The 18,551-nt window shown below is 35.1% G+C and overlaps 3 protein-coding genes across 4 annotated transcripts; 2 read left to right on the plus strand and 1 right to left on the minus strand.

The window, feature by feature from the left end:
- The first annotated feature begins 1,188 nt into the window (after positions 1–1,188).
- Positions 1,189–5,775, plus strand: LOC105166976 (putative LRR receptor-like serine/threonine-protein kinase IRK). Its single transcript, XM_011086514.3, has 2 exons — positions 1,189–3,476; positions 4,044–5,775. The coding sequence occupies exons 1-2, from the start codon at positions 2,014–2,016 to the stop codon at positions 5,497–5,499; spliced, it is 2,919 nt and encodes a 972-aa protein (XP_011084816.1). The 5' UTR covers positions 1,189–2,013; the 3' UTR covers positions 5,500–5,775.
- Positions 5,776–9,557: 3,782 nt separating this feature from the next.
- LOC105166977 (uncharacterized) lies at positions 9,558–12,205 on the minus strand. The gene is made up of 4 exons (XM_011086515.3): positions 11,881–12,205; positions 11,472–11,631; positions 10,818–10,942; positions 9,558–10,421 (listed from the first exon to the last, which is right to left on the minus strand). Exons 1-4 carry the CDS (start codon positions 12,010–12,012, stop codon positions 9,987–9,989), a joined length of 852 nt encoding a protein of 283 aa, XP_011084817.1. The 5' UTR covers positions 12,013–12,205; the 3' UTR covers positions 9,558–9,986.
- Positions 12,206–14,287: 2,082 nt separating this feature from the next.
- On the plus strand, positions 14,288–18,480 carry LOC105167195 (U-box domain-containing protein 62). Of its 2 annotated transcripts, none has more exons than XM_088882357.1 (8): positions 14,288–14,824; positions 14,989–15,247; positions 15,929–16,010; positions 16,470–16,527; positions 16,966–17,054; positions 17,253–17,348; positions 17,430–17,500; positions 18,090–18,480. In XM_088882357.1, the coding sequence occupies exons 1-8, from the start codon at positions 14,407–14,409 to the stop codon at positions 18,211–18,213; spliced, it is 1,197 nt and encodes a 398-aa protein (XP_088738483.1). In that variant the 5' UTR covers positions 14,288–14,406; the 3' UTR covers positions 18,214–18,480. The 2 variants fall into 2 exon arrangements, with proteins under 2 accessions (XP_088738483.1, XP_020550900.2); XM_020695241.2 differs by having other exon boundaries at positions 14,291–14,890.
- The last annotated feature ends 71 nt before the right edge of the window (positions 18,481–18,551 follow it).

Below are 18,551 nucleotides of genomic sequence, written 5' to 3' on the forward strand. Positions count from 1 at the left end.
GGTACTTTTCAATATCATTATATATAAATTTAAAATTAACTATATAATTTAATTTTTATATTTATGAATAATATTACATTCAATAATACCCCTAAAATTGAACTAATTTTTATTTTTACTTTATATATTATTTAAATATTTTTTAAGTTAGAAATAAGTGGATAAAAAATATTCTTAACTGTTAATAATAGCATATAATTAAATTTATAAAATATTTTTTTAATTAATACTACCAAAAGACAAAAACAAATTTAATAAAATATTTTTATTTCTATTAAATATCATTTCAACTGCATCGAAAACTTAAAGAAATATTAATTTTTTTAATAATATTTTCCAACATCTTTAATTGGAAAAAGAATAAAATCAATAAATTTTAAAAATAAATAGTACTCTCCCATTCTATTTTTTCCCCTTCAATTCTTTTTAAAATTTCTATTTCCAAATAATAATAATCTGAGTTCCCATTCTGCCCCTGTGCTGTGAAGTCGCAATCTGGCACCGGAGTCGAGGGTAGTGGAAACATTGGAAAGTAAAAGAAGGGAATAAGTCAGAAGTGTGTTTGCTTCTTCTATTTTTAGCTGAGTCCCTAAAGAGCAAAGAAAATATGCTCTTTTTTTTTTTATTATTTACTAGTCATTATAACAAGAGATTTAATTACAACATTACATTACGTGCATATAATCAGATAGATACAAAATAAATTTTAAAAATACAAAGACTAATTAAATGATTATTATGGATGAAAAATGACGGATAAATATGATAATATATTGACTGTTAAATAACAACGTGGATCATTTTAAATAAATAAGTAATTATATTGGTATAAATATTTAATGGTATAATTGGTGTAGGGATGTCACAGACTGTTGTTTGTTGAGTGAAAATAATATTTATTTTTGAATTAGTATGAATTTTTTTTTTTAAATTTGTATATTATGAAGTTTTCAATTGTTTATATTTATTATTGAATTGTTTTTTTAGATAAAAAACAAATTTTGAAAACTTTATAGTAATGGGCTTGGATTTAATTCCATTTCTTTTTGTGAACTAGGACAGAATTAGAAGGGCCCATGTGGAGTAGCCACGTGTCATCCACGTTGGATGGGTTTGGAGCCGACCAAAAACTCCCACGTGTCGAACCTAATAAAAGCGGCCACACCAGCCTACTCTACTCTTCCCCCATTCATAAATGCTGCACTCTCTTTCTCTCTCCTCTCTGCAAGAATAAAGTTTAGAGAGAGAAACTCGGAACAAATAGAGAGAGAGAGAGAGAGAGAGCGCTTTAAATGCTTCACTGACTTCCAGTTGCCGGAAACTCTCATTCCTCGTTCTACATTTCCCGGCAGATTTGCCGGAAACTCTTCCTTGAAGCTCCGCCCCGCTTCAGAAGGAATACTCCGGCGAATCTTTCTTCACTCATCTGAGCTCGCTTCCTTTTTCCTCTCAGATCGATATTACCCTTTTATTTGCTTTTGACTTCGTTAACTCAGCTCGACTCCAAAAGGCAGCTGTTCTCTCCGAGATTTTTACTTTTATTTCCCAGTTTCCGTTTCTTTTCTCTGTTCCTCTTCTGTTTTGGCTTTACTTTTTGGTAAAGATTTTCTACATTTTATTTTGCGGGTTTATGGAAGGTTTCTTTTGCTAATGTTTCTGGTTTAGTCGGTACTTGGGGGTTTTTGTTACCTATTCTGGGTTTCTTCAAAATTTTCTCGTGGCCTCAATTTCTCGCAGTTAGAGTAAAAATCTCAAGGCCATTTATCTGCATACGCATATTCGTGTGTATGTGCTCATAACTTTTGCAAATTTTTTGAGGATTTTATATGGTGGAGTTTGGTTCTTGAGGGCTTGGTAGAGTTTAAGAATCATTTGTAGTTTCAACGCCTATTCAAAAGTCGTTTTGATCCGCCATTGCCCCTGTTTTCCTCAAAAGAGGAAAAGATTTCTCTTTTTGGTGTTTGTTTAAACGGAGCAATGTCTTGAGTAGTTGCATTTTACTGATTCTTGACAATGAGAAGCCTACTTTGCGTTTTCTTTTTCATGTTTTTGTCTCCATTCTTAGTGAAATCTTTGAACCCTTCTCTGAATGATGATGTCCTGGGGTTGATTGTGTTCAAGGCTGACATTCAAGATCCTGATGGCAAATTAAGTTCTTGGAATGAAGAAGATGACAGCCCTTGTAATAATTGGGTAGGGGTGAAATGCAACCCCAGATCCAATAGAGTGTCTGACCTTGTTCTTGATGGCTTTGGCCTTTCAGGAAAACTTGGCAGAGGACTCCTTCAACTGCAGTTCCTGCGAAAACTGTCGCTTGCCAAAAATAATCTTACAGGAAGCATAAGCCTCAGCTTTTCTGAGCTCTCTGATCTGAGGGTCCTTGACTTGAGTGAGAATGGCTTCTCGGGTTCTATTCCAAGTGATTTCTTTAGCCAATGTGGGTCTTTGAGATCTATTTCTTTGGCTAAAAACAGATTCTCAGGCCCAATTCCTGAGAGTTTAGGCTCCTGCTCGACTCTTGCTGCGCTTAACTTATCAGGCAATCAGTTTTCGGGGTCATTGCCTTTCCAACTCTGGTCACTGTCTGGGCTTCGAGCACTTGATTTATCTGATAATTTGTTGGATGGTGAAATCCCTAAGGGCATTGAAGCTTTGAACAATTTGAGGGCAATAAGTTTGAGAAACAATCAGCTTACTGGCGAAGTGCCCGAAGGAATTGGGAATTGTTTGTTGTTGAGGTCCATCGATTTGAGCCAGAATTTGCTTTCTGGAGGGCTTCCAAGCACAATGCAGAAGCTCTCCTTGTGCAATGATCTAGTTTTAGGCAACAATGGATTCATAGGCGAGGTGCCTCAATGGATTGGAGATATGAGAAGCCTTGTGACCCTTGATCTTTCTGAAAACAACTTCACTGGCCAAGTTCCTGATTCTCTTGGGAAGCTTCGATCTGTGAAGATTTTTAATGTATCCAAGAATGCCCTCACTGGAAGCTTGCCTGAGGCTATGAGCAATTGTGTAAATCTTCTAGCTTTTGATATTAGTCATAATTCTTTGACAGGTAATCTTCCTTCTTGGGTATTCAAACTTGGTTTACAGCAAGTTCTGTTGTCGGATAACGGGTTAAGTGGGAGCATAGATGATGCTTTGGCTTCGTCGAAGGAGAATTCACGCACGAAGCTTTTGATTTTGGATATCTCCCAAAATAAGCTATCTGGTGAAATCCCATCTACTGTGGGGGATTTGGGCAGCTTGCAGCTGCTGAATATGTCGAGGAACTCATTTGTGGGCACTATTCCCGCAAGAATTGGACAACTGAAGAGCTTAAGTATTCTGGATTTTAGCGAGAATCAGTTAAATGGCAGCATTCCTTCAGAGATTGGATTACTCAAGTCTCTTAATGAATTGAGCTTGGAGAAGAACTCATTGTGGGGTAACATTCCTACCTCAATTGGAAATTGTGCTGGACTTATATCCCTGTAAGTTTCTGCCACGTTTCGTGATTCATTAAACCATTTTCAGGCATATATATGTGTGCCCATTGTCCTTATGTGATTTATCATGCAGCTTGTGGATAGTGTAACTGCTTTGAATATTTTCAATTGATTTTCTGATGGAAGCAACTCTAAGTTGGGCTTGTAGCAACTAGTAATTAGGCTTGTACTAACTTGCCTGCTGCTGTCATATGGTATCTCATGCATTTCTTGCTATCTTGTTATTTGCTAGAGCTATAAACATCCGTACTTGGGGTTAATACTTTGATCCTTGTTTTACTACTCGTAATGGATACAAGAAAGTCCATGGTTTTTTTATGTGTCCTTTTTTTTCCTGTAACTTGCAATGATGTCTTTTAGGTTCTTGCTTTTTATTCTCATCAAAAGTGCCTATCCTATGATGTCTTTTGGGTTCTTGCTTTGTTCTCATCAAAAGTGCCTATCCTATGTAATGCTCATTACGAAAATTTTCTTGATTTATGATTTATTGTTAAGTTGTCTAACATTCTGCAATCTAACAGAGTTCCTTTGGGCTTTGGTTGAATTTGGCAGGTGTCTTGCCCATAATGAAATAACTGGTTCTATTCCTGCATCTCTTGCAAAGCTTACTTACCTTACAGTTGTAGACTTCTCGTTCAATAGATTGACAGGAGCTATACCAAAGCAGCTGGCCAATCTTGCAAGCCTTCAGTTGTTTAACATCTCGCATAACCAGCTACAAGGTGAACTCCCAGCTGGTGCTTTTTTCAACACTATTGATCCATCTTCTCTATTTGGGAATCCATCTCTTTGTGGGGCGGTAGTGAATAGAAGTTGTCCTACAGTCCTTCCCAAACCAATTGTACTCAATCCGAACTCTACTGATGCCACGCCTAGTACCATCACACAAAGTCTTGGTCGTGGGAAGAAAATTCTCAGCATTTCGGCACTAATTGCTATAGGTGCAGCCGCTGCAATCGTCATCGGTGTAATTGCTATCACTGTGCTTAATCTTCGTGTACGTGCTGCTACGTCTCGGTCTGCTGTAGCTCTTAATTTTTCTGGTGCTGATGATTTCAGCCATTCACCATCTACAGACGGTGATTCAGGGAAGCTTGTCATGTTTTCAGGCGATCCCGATTTTAGTACTGCAACACATGCACTTCTCAACAAAGATTGCGAGCTTGGTCGTGGGGGTTTCGGGGCTGTGTATCGGACTATTCTTGGAGACGGGCGTTCGGTTGCCATCAAGAAGCTCACTGTTTCAAGTCTTGTCAAGTCTCAAGAAGATTTTGAAAGGGAAGTCAAGAAGTTGGGCAAAGTTCATCACAGTAATCTCGTGGCACTCCATGGTTATTACTGGACCCCATCTCTTCAGCTTCTCATATACGAATTCGTCTCTGGTGGGAACTTGTACAAGCATCTCCATGAAGGATCTGCAGAAAGCTACCTGTCATGGAATGAAAGATTCAACATTATTCTTGGGGCAGCTAAAGGCTTGGCTCACTTGCACCAAATGAATGTCATCCACTACAACTTAAAATCGAGCAACATCTTGATCGACAGCTCGGGAGAACCTAAGGTTGCCGATTACGGTTTAGCCAAACTCCTACCGATGCTAGATCGTTACGTACTGAGCAGCAAGATTCAGAGTGCGCTCGGTTACATGGCACCTGAATTTGCATGCAAAACTGTTAAGATAACTGAAAAATGCGATGTCTATGGATTTGGCATTTTGGTTCTAGAGGTCGTCACAGGGAAGAGGCCTGTCGAGTACATGGAGGATGATGTCGTTGTGCTGTCGGACATGGTAAGAGGAGCAATGGAAGAAGGCAAAGTTGAGGACTGTGTCGACGCTCGGTTCCTGGGAAAGTTCCCTGTCGATGAGGCAATTCCGGTGATAAAACTAGGCCTAATCTGCACATCACAAGTGCCGTCGAACCGGCCTGACATGGCAGAAGTCGTCAACATACTCGAGCTGATCAGATCTCCATCAGAAAGCCAGGATGAGTTGGGTGAGTTCAGCTAACTGTTAGGAGCTCAGGATACATCCATTAACACTGGCTGATCTGGGGAAGAAGAATCCGGTTCTGTTTTACTCTGTTAGGACTTAGGAGAAGTGAAATTTTATTGCTTGCATTCTTTTGCTTCCATTTATGTTGTATTTCTTGAAATTTTCAGTCCATTAGTTTAGTTTCTGTAGTTTCTTGTCCATGTTGCTACTTGGCTACCGGATTCCTTTTCACCGGCTTGGAGTTCAGAACCCTGTTGGAAAATATTACTGATTCATTTGTTGCTTCCTTTACTTACTGCTGTCGTAGCTTATAAAGCCTCTTAAGACAGTGCTGTTTGAACCTCTTGAGTTATAATCTTGCTCTTTTTTCAGACATGTAGCATTTTACACACACACATACACACGTGTGTGTGAAGTCTAGCCCGGATTTGCAGTGTAATTGATGTCCAGTTTAAAGAGAATGACTGATCACATGATAAATGCAATAATCCTTTGTTATATATTTGGTTGGATCTAACTGAAGCTAATCTGGAGAAAGACTATATGTATGTATCACAAGAACATGCATGCATGGAAAATGACAGATCATAGTATAATTTGGCAAGTCAAAAGTAATATCTTCTAATCTGTGGGGATGTTCAAGATTCTTGGTCGCCACTCCCAAGAAAATAATCTGAGTTGTGAATATAAAAATCAGGAAAAGCAGAACCAAAAAGAATAGAGAAAGGCACAATAAAAGAAAGAGAGGTGTCAGAGGAATGGAAATAGAATAATGCAGGACTACAATGCTGTCTGAATCCCATGCCTCTAGGTTTTGACTGTGTATATGTTGTTTAAATGTGTTTTTTGTGTCTTTTCTTCTTGGACAATATCCAGTTTAAATGAAGGGACTATTTTAGGTTTCAATCCTGCTGAAATTCACATGGTTTTTTATCCTTATCCCTCATGGCCTTTTCTTGCTTGGAAAACTCATCTCTTTGTATGCATTTCTTTCTGCATTTTCAACTATTGTTGATGTTATCTTCCACTAGAAGTTAATATTTAAATTAGACAGAAAAATATTAACATTACTCCAAATATAATGAAAAGCATCCAATGAGTTTGCATGAACATTTGTCGAGGATCAGCGTTTTGAGTCTAAAGACAATTAAGACCGTCTATGTAATAGACACATACAAAATTCATATTGAATGATTGTAATTAATTGAACTGAATATTATTTTTCTAGGGCCGACACTTTGGATTCAAGGACAATCAAGATCATCCATCCAGTGAATACAAGTTAGATATCGAATTTTTGTGACGGTTCCTCTATTGCATATTTTTTTGAGATCAATCTTTGAGTCGAAAGATAATCAAGATCATTTATACAACATTAAATTCGTCATACATAATTCTGAGGTATCCTTAAGACCCCAAAATTTTTCTGAAATTACAATAAATACATTTTTTATTATTGTAGTAGTTAAGAATTTGTTAGGAGCATGTGAATTCTTGACCAAAATGAGTTGTCCCTTTAACCCTAATGCAAATTTAGGCTAAAGTTTGAAGACATAAATGGTGTTGGGCCCAAGACAACCTAACCAATTGGCATTTTCAACATAAGCTACCACATGGGACAATTATAACTACATTTATTTATTGAATTATTTTTATTACAGGCATGCATTCTCAAGAAGCACACTTTGATCACCACAAGTGAGTAATTATCATGTCCCTTTCTTGGAATCTTAGGTACTTAAAAAATATAATATTTTTGGATTGGAGGGAAAGGAAGAATATGGAAGGAAAACAATTGAAAGAGAAGATAATTTTTAATGTTTTAATTAAATTTTATTTGATTAAAACAATAAAGTTGGTCTAAATAGTATTTAGCAGTCCAAGAAAACCAATCAAAGTTTTTCTTTTTTCTTTAAACGAAAATCCAAGAAGCATAACATAATTTAATGCAACAACCCTAAATACTTTTTTTCTTTCTTTTTTTTAATAAAAAAATTATTATTAGAGAATTCATTCTGTCATAAATCAAGAACGTATTTGTGATTGAATTTTATTATAATTATATCGTTTATGACTTCTTAAAAATAATAATAGAAAAATATTAATCGTGTCGCGAACTCAATCACAAGAATCAAACATTAGTATTAAATAATTAAAATATCTGAATTATTACAAGGAAAAAAAAGGTTGTCTCTTCCTTGATCAAAACAATGATTACAATCATTAATAAATGTGGATCAATTTAGAAGATAAAGAATAAAGCAAGCAATATGGAGCAGACATGAAAGCAAGAGAAAGGTTGTCTTAGGATAATCAAAAGTGATCAATTTGAACATCACAATTCAGTCAGACGCTTTTGCTTTATTGAGAAATGCGATCATCTCTGTAAACAGGGATGGACATTTCTTTTGTTTTTAAGAGCATAGAATGTAAGAAAAGAAACACACAGGCATGGAGAAAACACACAGTAGTGGGGTTCTTGAGAGCCCATAATGTTGGAATTGGATGAACATTGAACAATGCATCTCTTCCAAAATATGCTCCACATTAAGAGGGTGTTTGCCAAGTTTATAAGTTTTTCAAAATATTTTATAAGTTTTAAATATTTATTTGGCTATTTTCTTTTAAAAAGTTTATAAAATCTCAAAATAAGATGTTTTAAATCTTATAACCTCTTTAAAAAAGAAAGTTAACTTTCTTAGTTTTTTTTTTTTTATAAGATCTTATAGGCTATATAAAATTAATATGTTATAAGACAAAAATATCTCCATTCATACAGTTACACATCCTCTCTCTCCCCCATAGACACTCCCCCCCCTCTCTCTCTCTCTCTCTCTCACACACACACACACACACTCCCCTCTCTCTATATGATTTATTTATTTTTGCTATTTAATTTTTTTATATTAAAAAAAGAGAAAGTACTTCATTACTTAATATTAAAATATTATACTTAATTAAAATAAGATTGATATTGATTATATTTACTGAAAAATATAAATCCAAGACATTCTAAATTATACGAGTAGAAATAATCATTACGTTAATAAAGAAAATATCAAATATATAAATATATTAATATTCGACTAGCATGACTTTACATATGTATTATTTTTATTCAAAAGTTTAGGTAATAATTCGTCATTTTTTTTATTACTGTAAAAAGATTATCTATTAAATTTCTATTTGTGATTTTAAACTAGTGTACTATTTATAAAAGTATTTTAAATACGTTTAAAACAGAATATGTCAAGAAATAACAATTTATTTGATTATAATAATACTTTGTCCATTTTAGTCATTCTAATAGAATTTGTGTACACAACGTCATATCGTTTTGACACGAATCCAACCTAATTCAAAATTGAGTATGTATGTATGAACTCATATGACTGTATTATCAAATATTGTATCAATAATTTATGTGAAATTGTACAACTCGATGATATTTATAAATATACCTTTTTAATATATTTATTCCCTATAATTTAAACCTCGAGGGGCTCGTTTACTTCGAGTAATGAAATTAGATTGGTATAAATTAATAATGAATTAAGTGTGGGATGAAATAAAATTGTCACACTTTAAACCTCGTTCGATTTATTACCCCGCCAAGTTAATTGGGATCATATCATGCATTTATCGAGGCCGATAACAGCGTTGTGAGGTTAATAACGGACCAAGATATTTACAAGTAAACAAGTGATAGGCCGGATATCCAACTGGTGGGATTAATAATGGACCAGAGTATTTGTAAATAAACGAGTGATAGGTCTGAATATTTTGTAATATCCAGCCCAATCATTTAAAGTAAACACAGCTTTAAGTGACCCCAGTGACTTGTTATAATCCGGACATTTCCATCGTTGGAACCTTGTCTTGCAGGATATTTAGGAGACCTTTCCCAAAAGATGAAAGTTCAACTTTTATGCATTTTATCCTCATAATCATGAACTGGTTGGTACAAGGCAAGCAACCACTTTATACAACCTAACACCCCTTCTCTTAAATGCCAAAAAATAATAGTAAAAACATCAAACTATCACAGTGTAATCAAACTACTCAAGCTCGACTCATGTTCAACGTCTCAAACTCAAATTTCATTACCAAAACCAATTTCAAATACAATATTTGAAACTCTATAAAAGTTTTTATAAGCTTGAAGTAACATTCTCGAACTCAATTTGTTTACATACCTGCCAAGCAGCGCTAATCCTATGCCTCCGATGCTAGCTGCTTCAAACTGACAGAAAAATTAGGTTAAGCTTACAAGGAGGTGAAACATCAAGGGACCAGTATCTTGTATGTGTAAGAAAATGACGAGAGAAGTATGACAAAATTGTTTGTGCTGGAACCAGCAACATCCTTCCACCAGGACCACCTGTGTAAAATCCTATGTTCTCATACGTCCGGGCTATAATCCCTATTTTCATCACCTTTTTCGACCATCCAATACGTGACGTAGGTTGTCCCAAAATGAATGAGGCTGCTCTACATCTGTCCTAATCGTCCCAATCGCTTCCCCATTGAGTCGTATCGATGTACTTCAAAGACTCGCCGTTCTCCGAAACTTTCCCATTATGTTTCCCGCCCGGTGATTTCACTGCCTTCTCCTCATCCCAGTCATCGTCCCAATTCTGATCCCAACTCTTGGGTGTTTCAGTGACGAAGGAAGGGTCGGATTCTTGCTGCTCCATTTCAAGCTCCCGATATGGAACTCCATCGAGGTGTCGTTTCCTCTTCACCACCTTGAAGCAGGCCCAAGTGCCTCCGACGAAAATAGCAGCCACAAAGAATAGGTACGTCCCGGTGATAGGCGTCAAATAAGTTGTATAAAAACCTTGCGGCACCAAAGCTCCTGTCTTGATTATACAGTCTTGATTTCCAACATTTAGCAAAATTGAAGAACTTCCTCCTGCAGTTGAAGGCAAATTTACCTGATCCAATTGAAGCAAGCAAATGTCAACATAATTTGAACTGGAGAATCTCATCATGCGTGCCATTATCTTTCATTTAAAATATTCGGGTTGCAAACTCTAACTCTCCATGTGTAGGAAAACCATGTAAACTAAAGTACCATTGCTAGTTCGATCTTTGATATAGTCTCAGAATAACAGAAAATGCTATGTTTTCCTTCCGTGTTCTAATCATGGTTGATTCCCAAAGAAAACCGCGGTGGTAAGTGGAGTAGATGTTAATTAATGTGCAAGATAAATGTGAACATTTTCCTTATCCTTTTCCTCTTGACATATCCAACATGACAACATATACATGCTATAATTATTGAAGGAATTTCATAAATGTCAGTGAGAGAAAAACGGGGGCATTGGTACCTTCTTGATTTCATGTCCAGATATTTCTATATCCTCCAGGTTAATGTTCGCAGGACGGACAACGATATTTAGTTTGAGAGCGCTCTCACCACCATTCAGGACAAGCACATACGACGCTTGAGATCCTGCCAGCCAAATAGATATCTGAGCTCGACTATGTGTGATGTTGACAATTTGTATGAATAATCTGTTTTAAGTATGGACAATTATGTCGCTTCTCAAGCATCCATAAACTCCTATTCATCTTAGTATCAATTCTTCATCGACTTTAAGGAAGTTCTTGATTTTGCTTTCCACTTATATTTCTAAATGTAAAATTCGTTCTACCATAAATACTCCCTCAATGGAATTTCAAGAACTTCTGGATTCACATTGTTGATAACGTTAAATGCTAATTTCTTGAAGTTCCGACATGAACACATCCCATGATAGACATGATTTCATTACCACTCTCACTCTATCTCTTTTGTCTAACTCTTCAACCTTCTTACTCGTTTGCCTAAAACAATATAACTAGATGCAACCGCGAAACAAGAATCTTGTTAATGCCATTAGCTTAAAATCATACTCACCAGAAAATACACTAGATTGCATAACTAAGAATCCATTTACATTTATACAGACAGAAACATATGACAGGACAAGAAAACTTACCGTTTCCGACAAAAGGAACGCAGGCAGTAATGCTGTAATCCTTAATATCACACTTATTAGACACCTTATCGCAATTTTCTTCCTGTGTCCGTATCCCATGACTTTGACCATTCCCAGAATCAAAATTCGCTGCTGGAACAGGGCTAGGAGATGGAGATATCTATAAACAAACAGGCCCCATGATCAGATAATTAAACAAAACCTTCAACAGAAACAAAAGCATTATAAATATTTGCATGTATTTTTTCCGAACACAGAGTTTAACATGCTTTAACTTGCCGTATCCTTATTCATTCGACACTAACATAAGATACAAAACAAAGTACACTAAAAACTTCCAAAAACGAAGAAAAACAAATTAAAAAAATAAAACGAACAGAATAATAATAAAAGTTTCTGGGTTCTCTACCTGATCAGTTGGCTTTGGATTATGATGATCCTCAACTAGTTTTCTGAAATTTACAAGAAAAGAGCCACTGGACTGACGTGGGACAAAACAAATCAAGAAAATTACGAGGAGGACTGTCCTTAAACACTTCATTGTTCTGGATTTTGGATCAGAATCTGCGGTGAGAATTCTGATGGGGGTTTGAATTGGTGCGGACCCTTGTGATATGAGTCCGTGGAAAAAACAAGAACGAGTCCGGGTTTAACATTATTTTCTTGTCTACTCAAACTCGAAGGAAACTACAAGGCAAGTGGATGGAAAGGTTTGGAAGAAGGGACAACGTTGACGGAGTAATTGAGGATTGCCTGTGCGTCAACGTCAACACGGCTTAACTGAAATGTTCTTTTTGCAAACTTTGTCAAACTTTGGCAACTGAAATTGGAGGTGTCCTTTTCTTTCTTTAAGCATAAATTACAACCAGCACATCTAAACTCTTAAATAATTAGTTTAGTTCATTAAATTTTTATTCATATTTTGCAATAAATTTATCAAAATATCATTATGAACTATAAATTATAATTTTACTTATTTTTAAAAAATTTATAAATTTTTTTATGGACTATAATTTTTTTATCCACCTCATACGATTTTCCTTTTTTTTTTCTTTTAATAATTTTTAGTTTTTCTAAAGAAAATAAAAATATAATAAGGGCAAAGTTGACAATTTTAGTCCTCCAACTAAGGACTACATAATTTCATCAAACATCAGAGGACATTTTTAATTTTTTCAAACAATGAGAAAGTATTCGTAATTATACAAAACCTTAGGGGAGCCCATTATAATTTATCTTTTACTTTATCATATTTTTGTAACAAAGTATATGGGCAACATGTATAAGGTCGAAAAATTAATCAAACTACTCTATACTCAATTGAAAAATGATTGGTAAAACTCGTTTGAACTTGATTTGTTAAAGTTAGTAAACCAAATTCAAACATTTTTTTTCGATAAACGTTTAAACTCGATTTGATTAGTATAAAAATAATTAAATATAATTAAAAATATCAAAACACTCGAACTCGACTCACGCCTGATTCAATTAAAGCTCGTGTGAACTCGACCAAATCAATAATCAAATATAAATTTTGAAGATTGAAAACAATTTAAACAAATTAAAATAATAATATAATGGAGTTGACTTGAATCATTTACAACTCTAAGACATGTAACCACAAAAATGTTATGGAAAATGCTTCACCACTAAAATTTACTCTGGTGTGAAAGCTTTGCTTTGTTTGGAGTTAATTTTAGGTAAATTATATTATTTTATCATCCAGAACAGATATTCAATATATTTTTTTATTTTAAAAAAAATAATATAACATAAATTATAATTATTATATTTTATTATTTTATAAAATTGCACATTCAAATTTATTTTCTTCTCATCCAAACTCATCTCATTGAGATTTTAACAAGTGACATTAAAATTATTTCAGTTTATTAACATTAATACCTTATAAGGTCCATTTATCAAAACAGTATAATTTATTTTTAAAATAATTTAATAATTTATAAACTTCAGAAATATTGTATATAAAATGCATGAATTTATAATCCTTTTCCCCACTAAAAGTACCCTTTATATAAAGTAGTGATGCAGGGTAACTAATTTAAGAATAATTATAAAAGTTTTGAAAAAAATATTTAAATCTCATACTCAAATAAAATATTTTATAGAAGTAATAAAATGATAATTTAAAACCTACAAATATAAATATATATTATGGGTTAAGTGGGAGGGTGTTATAATAACTAATTGGTGTTTATTTAATATAATGCTTTAATCAACTATATATATATATTTAATAAATAAAATTCTAAGATGAATTCCTCCAATTTATTCTATTTTTTATTTTCTATCATCTTCTTGATAAAATAAATAAAATAAAATTATATTTTTAAAAAAAATCATCTTATAAAAATTAATAATTAATTAAAAATTATAAGATAATATTATAAGAAAGGTAAAGTAAGAAAGAAAATGTAAAAGAAAACGGGGGAATTCAAGGGGCAAAATTACACTTTGACTCACATAGATAGGGGTTTCAATATTTTTAATTTTTTATTTTACAAAAAATTTAAAAATAATTCAAGAAATAAGAACATTAGATATATTTAATTATTTATTTTATGATATTTTTAAAATAAATTTTAAAATTGAAATTTTTTTTACTTACTTAATTTTCTATTTTATGGAATTTATGCGACTACATGTATAAAAGATTAAAAATATTAAAATTCTATCACATGAGGTTAAAATTGTAATTTGGGCAATTGAAGGGTGTGGCAGGGGCAGTTGACCGTTGCCCTTCTGCCCCCCGACCAGTCCCCATCATTCCCTTTCCATGCTTACCACTACTCGCACTTGAAAGTTGAAATGCATCCCAACACGACGCCGTCGCGCCCTAATTTTACCCCCAACACTGACCCTAATATTTCCCTGTTCCCACTCTCCAACTCCCACTCAATCCCTAACCCTAAAAATGGCTTCTGAAAAGCTGGGCATGGTTCCACCCCAACAAATGCACAACGGCCTCAACCAGCATCCTCAGCTGGTTTTTTCCGAAGCTTTCGCTTGTGGGCCACAGCCGCCGCGCCGCCACCCCACCTCCACTGGTGATCCCTGCACTAAAGCTGCCACCCGAGAGCTCACCGCCAGCTTCCGCGATCACCACCACTATTTTCAGTCTCAACTCCAGCCCCAGCAGCCGCCGCCGCCGCAAGCAGCCCAGTTTCGCCACCAATGGAGTGCCAACAGTCGTAGCTCCGGCGGCGAGGCGTCGGAGGAGGATGACGAGGAAGACGATAACGGCGACGATGATGATGACGACGATGAGGAGGAGGAAGAAGAACTAGAGAACAATTTGGAGAATATTGTCACCATCGCTAAAATCAGTGACGGTAATCAGAAGGAAAGATATCATGATAGCTGTAATAGTCAGAAAATGAAACACATTTCGGCATTAGGTGATTAAATGAAGTAAAAGCTTTAATCTTTCTCTTTCGCGCTCTTGGAAAGTGAATTGAGTTGTACAGCGATTCATTTATTTTCTGTTGTATCTTAGGAATCAAAGAAGGAAATATGGCGCAGAGTGGAAATGACAGCAATAATGGCAATAATAGTAGTGGTGAAGTCAGGAATGCCAGCAGCAGCGAATTGTATTACACACAGTACTTGAACGGGGCAGAAGGTCCGAGCTCTTCATCACGACAGAAGGATAATTTGGTGATGGAGAATGGCTGTGGGTTTAGTGGAAGAAAAGAAGGCTCTTATCTGTGTGACTCTGGGGAGTCATTGAGGGCCATCCTTTCAGATCCTATCACGTATGTGTTTTCCAACTATTATGTCTTTATGGTCTGTCACGCCTTATTATTCTAAACTTTTATGACTTCAGGTCAAGTGCTTCCCATAGTGTTCGATGCCTTTACTCTCAATATGGGACTTGGGGTTTTAACTGGATGTTGCTTAGTATAATCTTTTGTAGTTGGATGAAGTTTATCTGGTTTCTGTATTAATTAGCCAATTTTGTTTACCTGGAAAGAAATATTGAGGGTTTAGGATATGGCTGTTCGTATTTCAATTGGTAGAAGCAAGTTGTGAACCTATTTTTAGTAGTTTGCAGTGGTAGTTGCTGCCTAGAGAGATTGTATGTTTTGGAGATAGGGAGTAATCATAATATAGCACAAACTAGGAACTGTGTTTTTCTGCAAATGAGTGCAATCCCTGGTTCCTCAAATAAAATGCACAGGGTATCTGCCATTATGGTGAAAAATTAGAGTAGTTCTTCAAATATGCATCATATGATGTTTCCGCAGGGAAAGGTAGAGGTGAAAAATAATGTAACGTGTATCAAGCTGTAATTGTGTCTTGTTAAAGTTATCTTCTACTTGATCTTGTCAAAATGAGATCTAATTGCATTTATTTATATGCATTCTAGTTGCCTATTTACAGAGGGACACGAACTAATTGCATTTATTTACATTCATTCTCATTACTCTTTGCAGTGGTATGCTTATGGAAGATGCAATGATATTGACTTGTGGGCATTCCTTTGGTAGCGGTGGGATACAACAAATTGTTAGAATGGTAAGCTCCAGAAGCTAAATATTACTCCTTGGTGTGGATAGTTTGTCATGCCGATCTATTGAAGTTTTATTAGAAGTAGCAAAAAATCCTTTAAAATTTCATCTATCACTAATCCTTTGAGGGGCTGGCAAGGAGATGCATAGTCCAGCTAATAGACATATGTTCTGTAGTTTGTCTTTGATCAAGTGTTCATTTGCTCTTTCAACATTTTTCACATGAATATAGTAATTTTCTGTACTGAACTTTTGAGATATTCTCCAACTCCACTAAAAGAAGTTCTGTTGTTAGGTATTCTTATCCTGGAAGACAATCAGATATTTGATATCAGTCTTTGTAGTTGGATTTTTTCATTCCATGTTGTCCTTATTGGTTATAGAAATAGCAATATTATTGTAAATGGAGTTAATTGAATGAATTAAATGCATGACCTGCCATTTATATTAGTGAATTAATTTTCAGAAAGCTTGCTTCACGTGCTCGCAGCCAGTGTCCGAGGACTCGATTGCTCCAAATCTATGTAAGTTGAAATAATCTTAATTTTAGAAAAAAAACAAAATTTAGTTTTAGTGTATTCCTTGGATATGAAACACTAGCCATGTTCTCTTCATAAGCGTCCTCTAAAGTGTGTCTAGGAAATGTTGATCTCTCTTTTAGGCAGTCTGGTACATTGGGTGTCAATGATTTAGATGCCAACATTTTCTGCACATGTTTTTGTAGCCAACCATCCTGTGATATCTTTGAGTCGCAACTGAATAATCTTCTTTATAAATTGAATTTTTTTAGCTTATTTGTTATACATGCAAAACCAGAGTTTTATGACGTCTTTTCAATTCTCAGTTTCTTAAAAATTTGTAAAATATTATAGCTTCAACATTCTGCATTAGTATCAGTCAGCCTCTGGAAATCTAAATTATTTGAATTTTTAGTCACTTCTTTTCGGCTTTGTTGTGTGTAGCTCTACGCCTAGCTGTCCAGGCATTCAGGAGAGAAGAAGAGTTGCAAGTTAACCATTCATCAAAAAGGAGGAGGGAAAGATACGACCGGGTTAGTCATCATGACCATGATCCTGCCTCTGTAAATCAGGAGCTCCATATAAGAACACAATAAAATGATATGATGATTATGAAATGACATAGTTTCTTTATCTGGTCTTACAATTAATTTTTTCGATCTTTTATACCTTACAGTTTCTCTTACAATATGGCTGGATCCAACTTAAGTTTCATTTGCTTGCTTGTGTAGGATAAGGTGACATTTGGTGATTCTATGCTTTTAGATCATCCGAGGGGAAGAGGAGTTCAGTTTCCATTTGCTGTTACTGATCGGGTTATCATAAAGGTTTTGCCAAATTTTTCAAGTTTTCATGTGCACCAGTTGATGGCCTAAGTGGAATTTCTAACTATGAAATAACTGAATCAGGGTAACAAGAGAACACCTCAACGTTTTGTCGGGCGTGAGGCTATTGTTACCACTCAGTGCTTGAATGGATGGTAAACCTCTTTCAATGATAATGAACTTTCTCTTACTTACTGATGAAATTCTTGAACAGTCACCGATATTTGTTCTATATATAAGCAGAGCTTCTTAGCTGTCATATATGCACATGTTGGAATTAATTGTAAAGGAAACCTAGTTTCACCCTCAAAGTGATTATGATTTGTTAAGAAGGAAAACAACAAAAAGAGAGATCGAGAGAGTATTATCATCTACAAGAAAACAGCTTGTGGACGTGGTGGCGTCCTGTAACACCTTGGGTTCATATGTAAGGTTCCACCATGCCACATGAGACTATTTATGATTCTGGATTTGATAACGAGAGGCAACAAAAGAACTGGTTGGAATGCAGTCAATATAAGTTCCTAGGTTATAGTGGTGGATACACAATTTTTTCATCTCCAATGAAGTGATACAACAGCGCGAGTAAAAGACTGTCAGCAGGAACAGATGAAAGCAACTGTTTTGCTGGAATCTTCTATTCCTTTGCTCCCTGAAGTATTTTTTGTTTTTATATCATTGCTTTTGGAAATTCAGAAGAAGTTCTGAATAACTTATTTTGGTTCACCTTATTCTTGATGACAGGTACGTAGTTAAGACGTTGGACAATGCTGAAAGTGTGAAGCTGCAATATCGCTCGCTAGCCAAAGTTACAGATAATCCACCTACAAAGCAATCACCAGTCAAGATGACACCCAACTGGCTGTAGTGATCTAGTCTGGTAGTAACACTGATGATGGATCATTGTTGTAATTTTATCTGTTCGTATTTCTGACAGGCGGTTACTGTATAGAGGTCATAGAATGTAAAACCTGCCAATTTAGTGATAATCTCATGAAAGCTAGGAATATGAACATCTTGTTGTAGTTTTGGGTTTTGGAGTTTGTAAATAGAGTAAATAAAGTTTATTGTCTAGAAATATAGTGTTATGCTTCCTGAATTCTTCTGACCAGTTCAAACCAATTCACTTGCACAAGTTGCTCTTTGGTGTGTGACGCGTATATATATTTCTATGTCTTTAACTGTTGGATTATACGAGTTCTGAAT

The sequence above is a fragment of the Sesamum indicum genome, linkage group LG7 (genome assembly GCF_026168435.1).
Source record: "Sesamum indicum cultivar Baizhima isolate 11 linkage group LG7, ASM2616843v1, whole genome shotgun sequence".
Lineage (NCBI taxonomy): Eukaryota > Viridiplantae > Streptophyta > Magnoliopsida > Lamiales > Pedaliaceae > Sesamum > Sesamum indicum.